The 11,503-nt window shown below is 33.4% G+C and overlaps 1 protein-coding gene across 1 annotated transcript; it reads left to right on the forward strand.

Annotated features, from left to right (window-relative positions):
- Positions 1 to 251: 251 nt before the first annotated feature.
- LOC129756030 (uncharacterized) lies at positions 252 to 1,611 on the forward strand. Its single transcript, XM_055752784.1, has 4 exons — positions 252 to 491; positions 617 to 1,236; positions 1,299 to 1,409; positions 1,473 to 1,611. The coding sequence occupies exons 1-4, from the start codon at positions 282 to 284 to the stop codon at positions 1,609 to 1,611; spliced, it is 1,080 nt and encodes a 359-aa protein (XP_055608759.1). The 5' UTR covers positions 252 to 281.
- Positions 1,612 to 11,503: the final 9,892 nt, after the last annotated feature.

Consider the following 11,503-nt stretch of genomic DNA (forward strand, 5'->3'; position numbering starts at 1 on the left):
TTCAACAAAATTTAAAAAAAATGATGACATTTCCGTTTGTAAAAAAATGCAAAAATATTCCTTTCCGCTTTTAAGTTGTTGAATGTTTCCCCAAATTGAAATGAAATAGTTTTCTCCCGGGTGCAGTTCATCACAGTTTGTTGACAGACGCGTTGAGATCATAATTCAAAAGTCAAACACTGTGCAGATTCGCTCTCTCTCTACCCACTAACGGGGACAAATCGATCCAGTTCACTGAGCGACATTCCTGAAGTTGAACCCTCGGGAAAGAAAATCCTCCAATGGCCGGTGCACTGAAGTTGGTGCTGGTTTTAGTGATTTTTGGCGTTGTTTTTGCTACTGAAGCGGACCATCATTATGGGCGGGAAATCGTTCCAAAATCCGAAAAATACAATATTGATGCTCAGATTGCCAATGCAACCAGCGATGGAGTTCAACGACACTCAAGAAAGAAGCGCTTTTTGCTGTTTCCTGTGAATGCGAATATATTGGTAAGAAATTATCCCTAAACATATTAAGTTTTGAATCTTCAAGTGAATAAAATCTGAAATTCATAAAAAATAAACCCTTTTTTCTGAAATTCGAGTAAACTTTTTTTATATATCAACTTCAACAGGTCACAGTATCCGGTGGCAAAGCGCCCCAATTTCGTAGACCCAGTGGATACTCTTTTATAACGGAGCTAGATTTGTACCACCCGCTACCGGATTATAAATACAGGATCACTCAACTTAAGTTGAATTCCGTAGCCATGTATCCACCGGAGCCCACAAAGCCAACGGAACCTCCAGCAACGACAGCAGCCGTAGAAGAACATCATGATGGACACGATCTGACTCCAATGGAGCTGGAACAGTATCTGAAAGATCATCCCGAAACCTATGTTCCACCGGAATACAATAACAACGATCGTTCTGATCGGTTTCAACCGGGGACGTACAATCCATATGGTTACGGCAATGGTCAAAGTTATCCGTTGCAGTATTCCAGATATTGGAAACCCTATCAGCAACCTTACAAAAGTAAATTGTGGCAAACTTATCCCGACAGTTATTATCAACAGAGCTACCGGAAGATGAAACGATCCGTTGCTCGAGATTTGGCAGCTGAGCTTCAGATGATCGAGGAAGAAGAAGATCGATTCAACATAAGTCACCATCGAAATTGGGAACACTTTTATCACTACAGGGAACGGCGTGAGTTATACAGTTCTGTTGAGGAAGGCGTTGAAAGCAGGTAATTTAGACGTACAAGTACACATAAAGCCCCAAATAGTTAACCTTTGTATCTGTTTACAGATTGGGAATAACTATAAAATATTGCATTCTGAGATCTATTTGTGAAGCCCGCAGCTTTCTCTTGCCTCCAGGGCGATCGATGATAATGGATATTCTCCGGATAATATTTACGTGAGTTGTTCATCCCACTATTTCGAAAAAAAAGGTCACATTTCCTTCTTATTCCTATTGTAGGGTTCCCCTGAAGGATGAATTGAATGACGATTACAGCTCAGCAATGCGACAGGAGAATCTGGACTGTCATCAACTTTATGGAAAAGATTGTCCTATCAGTATACTGTACTTGATTTTGTTTGGAAAATTTACACCTTGATATGATTCTTCAATAAAACCTGTTTTTCATAAAATATTTGTTTTTTTTAGTTGATCAATACATCTGGGAAGAGTGTAAACTTCACCAGGTAGTATTAAGAATTTTTTCTCAAAACTGTTAAAAAATTTTTTGGCCTTTCTTAATGTCTGCAAAAGTATTCTTGACTTCAAAGAATAAAAAAAAAGTCCCTTCGTTGTAGACGCTCGGCATCTCAGTCACAATACTGTTTAAAAACAGTTCATTTACTTAATGTCCTATGTTTCGGCCATGATCTTGGCCATCATAAGGAAATTGAAAAAAAAAAATATATTGTATTTGAAAATTATTTCTGCTTTACATATTAAAAGTGTTCGACTTACGGAGTGTTTATTTACAGAGTATGTACTGTTGGTTCCTATCGCATTTTCGAAAGCTGATTTTTTGTTGGATTTTCCGAACTTATTTTTAACACGAATCACTATCAGTTTTTTAAATTGGTTTTGTTGTAGAATGTTTTGCACGTCCTTGAATTAAATGTTTTGCACTAGATTTTTCAAACAAACTGTAAACTTTACGTTAGTTTTAAAATGTCTGTCTCCTAGCGTTCACTTCTTGTTGTCTGTGTTATTTTTATTATCAGTGGTTTTATAAAGTGGAGTTGAATTCTGTTGTGTTCTTCGGATGTGATATTGTGATATTGGAATTTCTTCTTTCATTTTGCTGGATTTTGGTTGTGTAGAGCTTTGCTGATTCTGTGACTTAAACCAGGTATATGTGGAAGCGAAAAGTATGTGATGGGCTTGTCGATGATTGGAGGCTAAGGAATTGATAGTGGCGATGGAGGTGAGGCAGCAAAAAACTCCAACCAAATACGTCCACCAACGAATGCCGACTCAACTGATCCGAACAAAACGTAAACAAACCAATATCACACACATACTATCACCACAGAAAAACATAACAGAATCCAACTCCACTAGAGCTAGGAGACAGACATATTAAAAGTATCGTGGAGTTAACACACTCCGTAAGTCGAACACTTTTAGAATGCAAAGCAAAAAATAATTTTCAAATACAATTTTTTAAAAATTAAGAATTTCCCTGATAATGGCTATGATCATGGCCGAAACGTAGGACAGAAGTAAATGTACTGTTTTTAAACAATATTCTGACTGAGAAGCCGAATCCTATACGATAAAGCTTCACAAATCAATCAGCTATTTCTTTTTAAATGCAAAAAAATGCATTTACACTTGGATTCAGATCATTTCCTCACAATAGGGGACATAAGGGTATAACGAAAACCCATGGAGAACTGAGCACCCCTCTATTCTAAGAAAAACGTATTTTCTGAAATTAATTTCCATGAGGAACAGTTTTGTAGTATTAGTTTTACAGAAATATTTAAAAAAAATCAACTAGGTTCTCTAGTGACGAAAATATAGTAATTTCTGAGCACCGAAAAATAAGCTCTTATGTTCGTTAAATCATCTGGATCTATAATGTACAAACACCCTGCCACATGATGTACATCGTTCCTCAATTTTCACCATCATAATTTTTTTGATTTTTCACTGAACAGTAGTTTTCTCGATTTTATCACTGTTCAATTTTTTTTTTACTCGCCAAATTTACGCTCGATTCTATAACGGTCGTTGTTTCAATTTTATCGCACTTTTTCATGTTGTTGTACGTTTATTTAAAGAGGGTTTTTAGTCTTAAACTTTTATCATACAGTTTTTCATAAATTTTTTAAATTACAACGAAACCAATTTCAAATATCTTAAAATGCATTATAAAACGAAGAACTCGTTTGTTCAATGCATTTTTTTTGGTTTATGGTATGGTGTATGAGCATTATATAATGTAGAAATTCCACTGAGTTGTGTCTATATTTCACCGAATAAACTTCCAAAGTGTCTCAAATCATCATTAGGAATTTTGAACGGGTTTTTTTAATGCACAAATGTATTTCAACGTCACACTGCATGTTGAGTTGATGCGTTGTGTCCTGCTTTATTTGTGCTTGCTTAACCGTTCTAAAAATGCAAATCTAGAGCATGTGTTTTAATGGTTATACGAATCATATAAATGTTGGTTTAAGTAATTATTCTTGAAAGGAGATTGGTTCTATCTCAAAGCAGTTTTTTTATGAACATGAAATTCTGTTCACCCTGGATTGAATATGCTATAATGACCCAAAAACTTTTTTTTGCTGAAGAATATGATAAAGAGGGGATTGTAAATTAAGATTATGTGAGGCTTGTTTCTAGAAAATATGATTTCAAAATTCTGAGTAGAAAATTCACAAATGTGCACAACTAAATGAGTGCGATTTCGCACATTTTTCAAAAAGGTGAACTATTCGTTTAATCTAGGGTGTGAAGTAATAATTAAAAAATATATAATTTGACACAATTGAAAATTGATGACAATCCTAAAGACAGTTTTTCCGAAGCCGTTGCGTTGAATCTCGGCTTAAAAGGCATCGGTATAAGACTGAACGACTGTTTTCAATTAAAAAATGCAACAGTAAAAGATACACTTTAATGAGATAAACACTATCTAATTGATTTTTCATATGCTGCGGCTCTGAGGAGAAATCGAAAGAAAACTATGGAGAAGAATATTATGAACTAAAGTCGATTAATTGTGTATTCTAAACTTCTTTAAATACACAGAAAAATCTTATTAATGCAAACCTTTTACGCTACTGAAGACATTGATATTCAAAATTTAAGACACCAAAATAAGGGTTTTTGCAATATTTTTTAGTTTAGACAAATTTACGGTTTCGCCATTTTCACGATGAATTTTTTTTAGCGTGATCAAATAAAAAAACTACTGTAATTAATTTCAAATCGGGTTTAACTTTAACTTGTTGACTGACCACAGTTAGATTGTAAAGGCTCGATGGGGCATGCAAGTTTATCATTCCTAGCGTATTTTCAATTGCACTTCTCCGTTGAAATTTTTTGAGTCGAATAAGGCCTGCTGAATCTTTCGGCGGCATCCGAGAGTTTCTAGACCCAAAATCTGACATCAATTTGGATAAGCGGGAAGACCTCCGGGATGGCGCCACGACAGATGTCTAAGTGCGGTCCTAAAAAAGTTTCTGCACCCACCTAACAGAAAATTGGCGCAGTTAAATCGATAACTCAGTGAAAGTTATTATGCTTAAAAATTATCGCTTGAACTAAAAGCGCTAATCACTAACCAAAAAACCGTACACCGTAAATCATTCATATTTTTTTTTAATTGATTTAATATTTTTCATGCTAACACTACACATATAACATCGTAAAAACAAATATAGTTTAATTAAGAGTTCTAACAACAACACAAAAATATCAATTGTCTATATCAGCAGCAACATGTGAAAAGGGTATAAAAGACAAAGTAAACAAAACCGGTTTTCAGTGGATTCAAATAGCCCAATATAAGCTCTACTTAACACAAAAACCGTTTTTAGTTTTCCAGTTTTCGTAAGATTTATATAGCAGTTTGAGTAAAGGATCTATAAAATTTAGAGCCATAAAATGACATTATCCTCACACAGATTGTTTTATACACCCTTTACTCCACAACAAAGCAAACGGTCTAGTTGCAAAACATTAAAAGGGGAAGAATGCGGAAAGCTATTCACTCACTCCCATAGCGAGAACCATAAGCCTTTGTCAAAAAATAGGGGAAATTTTATCTCCATCTCACTCACACATATGAGACATACAGTACAAAGCGAAGGGCGTATAAAACATTTAGGCGAATTACATACTCCAGCTAGGGTCTATAAACAATTGCGAGCTATTTTTACATGATAAAACCGTCGTATCGATAAAAACATATTTAGAATGATCCAACGCACCGTTTTGACCACTAAGACTTGGGAGATTCCTCGTGAATTTTAATTAGCGATTTAAAAAAGATTGCAAAATTTTCAAACGCGTTTTTCTCGAAACGTCATAAATGAACATAGACCCTTTTCACGTGTTGGTGCTGATATCTAACATAAATTATGGCTGTTGTTTCCTTTGGGTCAAATACTATACGCAGGTCGGATTTTTTTTTGTGTCGAGTCTTACGCTAAATCTTCAACCAGTTTCCACCTTTCAAATTTGCGTGATAGAAATGTAGGGCTAAGTGGGGTAATTATTAACAAGGGGTAATTTCGAACAAACGCCGTAAGCGCCTAACAGTGGTTCAAAATAAAAAAGTGGGAAAAAATTAATAAAAAGCTGTTTTGTTAAAGATTATAGGCGAAAACATAAAAAAATAATAAATTTAAGTTTTTTTTAAAAGTTTGCTATTTTTTCAATAATTGCCAAAACGGGGTTTGGGCTTTATACTGGGAAATTGAATATTTTTCAATTGATTATGAATATTTTTGTTAAAATTAAACATGGGCTCCTTAATTCCTGTAGGTTAGTTGGATACATATTAAAACTGATCTTTTGAGGTGAATTTGCATATGTATCGGAGCAAACAATGCTTGATTTACTCTGTATAAATACTTTAAAATTTGTATTTTTAAGATATGTTTTTGATGAGGCTTTCGCCTATCCAACAATGAAAAATTTACCACGGAGATCGTCAGCGCAAGCTTTATTTTTGCTTCCGAAAAATAAATAGAGTAAATCGAAAAATTTTTATCATCTAATTTTGGGTTTCCAATCAAGCGAAACATTATAAGTTCATGATATTAATCACGTTTTTTATCTCCAAACTGTTAATAAGATCATAATACATCACTTCGGTATAAACATTTTTAAGTTTTCAAAGATTTATATGCTTTTTTAAGTTGTTTTCGGCTGAGAATAAAAAATCCTATTTTTAATTCTTGCATTAAAGGTTTTTTTTTTTGCTTTTTTTTTTTGCTCACCCCCTCCACCAAACATCTCAATTGAGCTGCCTGGTGTGGGCTCCTTGGGGCAATAGACGAACTGGCAGCATATAATAATGATAATAGCAGAAATAATTCAAGTTGTTAATTCAAATTCAAATTCAAATAAATACTATTAATAACTAACTAAATGTCTATTGCCCATATAAAAAAGAAATTAAATAAAAAAAGAAAGTGAGCAAAAATATATACAAAAAGTGCTTCCCAGTGGATTCGAAATCCTTTGAAGGGAAACATGATTTAATTGAATAGAAATTATGAACTAAATATTATTGAAATTAAGCTAAATTTAATCTAATTATATCTATGAGAAAAAAAAATAAGTAAATGTGTTTACAAGAGTTTATAAAATGTTGATATTTACATACTAAATTATTCTAAATTTTGCTTTGTGGTGGAATTAAGTGTATATATACTCGTTTACTTTGCTTTTCAGGTAATTTTTCGTTTTTGTTTTAAATGATGCTCTATTCTGGATTTCTTTTAAATTTGTTGGAAGTTTATTGAAACAATAAGGACCGCAAACGGAAAATCTGGTTTGTCCTACACAGAAAAAAAATCTGAATCCTTAACAACACTGAAATTGAAAACCTGTAACATTACATGACGTGGAATGCGATTTATTGATGTAAACTTACTATAAAAAAAGTTGAATCCTTAACAGCACTGAATTCGTATGACACAAATATTACTTGACACGGAACGCGATTATTTGATGTAAATTTAAATCGCATATGATGTAAATAAAAAGAAGCATCACATACGACGGAATTTTCAGTGCGAATTAAGTATTACACGTCTTAATATTTTACATGTCTTTCAAATTTTACATGTCTGTTGAAGTTTATAGACGTGTAATATTCAACTCGCACTGAAAATTCCATCATATGTGATGCTTCTTTTTTGTTCCATCATATGTGATGTATTTTACAACTTTTTTTTGGTCACACAAAATAATCAACAACACTGAATTGGAAATTTCCTAAAATTACACGACATGAAATATTACAATACACTGAACGTGATAATGTCATGTAAAATTATAAACTGTGAAGAACAGGACCAGACAAATGTGAGAAAAACTGTTAAGTCAAGTCGTGAGCCAAAGTATTTTCCGCGCGCGCGAGTAAGTTAATCGGTTTTGATGATTCCCGGAGATCTTCGAGAAGCAGGGATGCGGTTCAGGAAGCGGATCCACGTTGCTCAACTTTGGATCCGGTACGTCGGGGAAGAAAATAAAAGTAATAAAACTTATGTGTGAGATAAAAAAATATTGTCTCCTAATAAAATGAATTATATTATTTATAGAAGTATTTCTATTTTTACTAAGAGACGAGAAAATTCCAGTATTGAATCATATTAACGATAAATAAAACAAAACAAAAATCCAATTGGAAAGTTTTTCTTCCAATATTGAGTGATTTTATAATTTACATCATTTTTATTTTACACGTTGCTAAATTTTCATCATTTTTTATTTTACAGGTTGCAAAATTTTACTGGCGTTTAATTTCCAAATGGCACTGAATACTTCGTCATATATGATGCTTCTTTTTATTTACATCGTATGTGATGTAATTTTACAAATTTTTTTGGTAGTGTGTAGGTTTGTTAATGCTCGATTGTACTGCAGATTATTCCGATTTCGGGTATTATGTAAATGGTTTGGAATAACAATGGTAAGATTATGGTGAGATGAAGAGTTAAACAAAATATTATGTACAAAAATAACTGTTTGTAATTCACAGAGTGCTCTGAGTGGTAAAATACCATGATCATCCCGGGAATATAATGATGATGTGGGAGACAACATTGGTAGAGAGAAAATAATTTTGACACATCTATTTTGAAGCAATTGTAGTTTTTTTATTCTTGATTGACAAGCTCGTCCCCATACAATTATCATGTATTGCAACAATGAATGCACGCATGCGTAATAAAATTGTAGAATACTCCTTCTCGTTACAAAATGCCTAACTCTTTTCATTACTCCACAAAATGTGGAAACTTTCCGTTCGAGATTGTTTATGTGATCACTCCAGGTGAGCTTTGAATCTAAGGTTAAACCTAAATATTTGAAACGTTCAACTTTTTCTATTTCGTGGTTATTAGACATTAAGCTCCTATGCTGTGGTATCTTTTTCTTGCTAGAATGAAAAATCATAAGTTTGGTTTTGTTTGGATTAAGCGAAAGGAGGTTCGACTGGCAAAAGTTGTTAAGTAATATTAGATCGTTTTCCATCGAATTAATAATTGCATTAACATCAGCAGACGGGTAAAAAAGAGCAGTATCATCTGCGAATAACCTTGTGATTCCTTTCAACCGTATGTGTTCTATATCGTTAATGTAAATAAGGAACAACAGGGGACCTATGTTGCTTCCTTGGGGTACTCCCGTGGAAATGTTACGAAGCGAGCTCTGTTCACCATCAATTGATACAAACTGTTTTCTGCCAGAAAGATAGCTTTTTATTACTTGGTTTGCAATGCCTCTAATACCATAAATATTTAATTTATCAAGGAGTATGTCATGATTTAACGTATCAAAAGCTTTTGCTAAATCAATAAACAGTCCTCCTCCAACCATCTTTTTTTGGTCGATATTCTCAACAATGTTGTCAATAATTTCGGTAATTGCCGTACCCGTGCCACAGCCCGGTCGAAAACCATATTGGTTTGAATAAAGTATTTTATGACGATCGAAAAAGCCTTGGATTCTTGTGACTAACATCTTTTCTATGAGTTTGTTAAATACTGATAATGTGGATATCGGGCGATAGTTAGTAGGATTACTGGTGTCACCACTTTTGTGGACTGGGATTACTTTCGCTAATTTCAGGCAATGGGGATACACTCCTGTCGAGATTATATTATTAAATATATTCGAGATTATTTCTGAAAAGTGCGGAGCATACGATTTTACTACTTCCACTGGGAAATCATCTGGACCATTACTTTTTTTGACATCAAGTTCGTTGATCAAAATCATAACTTCATTATGGGTAGAGGGTCTCAAGAAAATTGAAGATTGGTTATGCTTTACAGATGACAGAGGGTTAAACAAATTATTCTTGGGTATTTTACTAGCTAACTCTTCGCCAATTTTGGAAAAATAGCTATTGAATGCCTCACACACTTCCAAATTGTTTTTGGTTTTAACTCCATTTACTACGAGTTCAATTTTTTCAGCTTCTTTTTTCCTATCAAAAATAGCATTTATTCCTTTCCAAAGTTTAGATGAACATGAATGGTTGAGTAGCCGACTATAATGCAAGCGTTTAGTAGATTGTTTCAACTTATCAAGTTTCGCGGAGATATGCTTTAACATATCTTTTAGATGAACGTTATCTGGGTACTTTTTCACCCTTTTTATATAATTGTTTTTTATAGACATTAATTTCCAAATATCGTATGTCATCCATTCACAGTTTTTGTTTTTGAGACTAACTTTTTTTCTAATTGTTGTCGTACATTCGACGAGTAATCTATTATAAGTTGATGTGACATCCTGCAAAATAGTATCCGCATCGCGATTACAATCAACGTTTCTTATGAAGTCGTTGAATAATGAATTGAGTCGATCTTTATTTATCATCTTTTTCAAAAGGACTGTGTGGACTTTAGGTAGATTTAATGCAAAAGTAGTTAAAATTGGTAAATGATCGCTGAGGTCACTGCAAATTGTATCATTTTGTATCCTATCGCTATCTTCTAATTTGCAAATGAAGTGGTCGAGAACATTGTTACTTGTAGGCCTGGTTGGAAAAGTATTGGTACAGTCGAAACCAAAAGATTTTAACAAATTTTTGTAGCGCAAAACAATGTTATTGTTAATAAGATTTATCGGGATATTTATGTCACCTAGTATGATGCAATGCTGTCTGTTTGTTGAGCAGTCTAACCAATTTTCCAATTTTTGAGCAAACGTATTGAAATCAAATGAAGGTGGCCGATAAACACCATAAAGATTGAGATACTGTTCGTTTAGACAAAGCTCGACATTCAAACAATGAAAACCATTCTGATGGACATTTTCAATTAGTCTGTGTGTTATTTTATTATTAATGTAGATCGCTAAACCTCCATGTGAAGAAGATCTACAAGAAAAGTAGCTAAGAAAACCAGGGATTTGATACAGTGCACAATTATCCTCTTTCAACCATGTTTCGCCTACAAGAATACCATCTAGTTTCACTGAACAGTGGTTGATGAATAATAAAAGGTCATCAAATTTATTTAAGTTATTTATTCCTCTCAAATTCCATTGTAACATTCGAAGGTTGTTCATGTAATCTAGCTTATAACTATTGCGAAAATCATCAGAGCTCTTATGATAGAAATTTTTAGGTTGATTATCCATTTTTGATGATTGAATTAAAGATATACGCGAGTGTTAAATAAATTGAAATTATATCCTCTTCTTACGTTTATTTTCTTGCACAATATCCGGTGAAGTTTGATTTGATTGATCAGTTTTTTGCTGAGCCAAGGCATTTTTTGTTAATTTATTTAGGTCAGATTTATTTTTAATTATTTCAGGCTTAGACGCTTCATCTTTTTTTGCTAAAACAACACCACTTCTGCCAGGCCAAACATATTTAAATTCAAGTATGTCTTGAGATTCGCGCGTTTCTTTAAGGAGATCAAGTGCCAATGGAGTTAGCTCATCTCTAATACTAACAGTAAGAGATTTTCCGTCAATATTTAAAGACGGGTGTACAGATGTCGATAGAAGTTTTCCGAACTTTCCTTTTTTACTCATAACTAATTCTTTACATTCAGTTGATTTAAAAATAACTCTAATTGGAATTATTGCTTTCTTGTTTTTACCTGGCGGGAAAAACCGTTCTGCAAGTGTAAAGGAGTCTACACGAACCTCAACACCTATAGTAGCTAAAGTTTTAACAATTAGATCAGGAACGTTTTCATTTTCAATAACAGGTAATCCCAGAAATACAAGATTTTTTGAGGTAGCAAATTTAGCGGACATATCGACACTAGCTTCATGTTTGC

This window comes from Uranotaenia lowii, chromosome 3 (genome assembly GCF_029784155.1).
Source record: "Uranotaenia lowii strain MFRU-FL chromosome 3, ASM2978415v1, whole genome shotgun sequence".
In the NCBI taxonomy this organism is placed as follows: domain Eukaryota; kingdom Metazoa; phylum Arthropoda; class Insecta; order Diptera; family Culicidae; genus Uranotaenia; species Uranotaenia lowii.

Excerpts from the sequence above, each read along its gene's own strand:
- LOC129756030 (XM_055752784.1), top strand. The coding sequence starts at position 282 with ATGGCCGGTGCACTGAAGTTGGTGCTGGTTTTAGTGATTTTTGGCGTT. Across the intron at positions 1,237-1,298 it reads GAGGAAGGCGTTGAAAGCAG|ATTGGGAATAACTATAAAAT; the intron begins GTAATTTAGACG and ends ATCTGTTTACAG. Across the intron at positions 1,410-1,472 it reads ATTCTCCGGATAATATTTAC|GGTTCCCCTGAAGGATGAAT; the intron begins GTGAGTTGTTCA and ends TTCCTATTGTAG.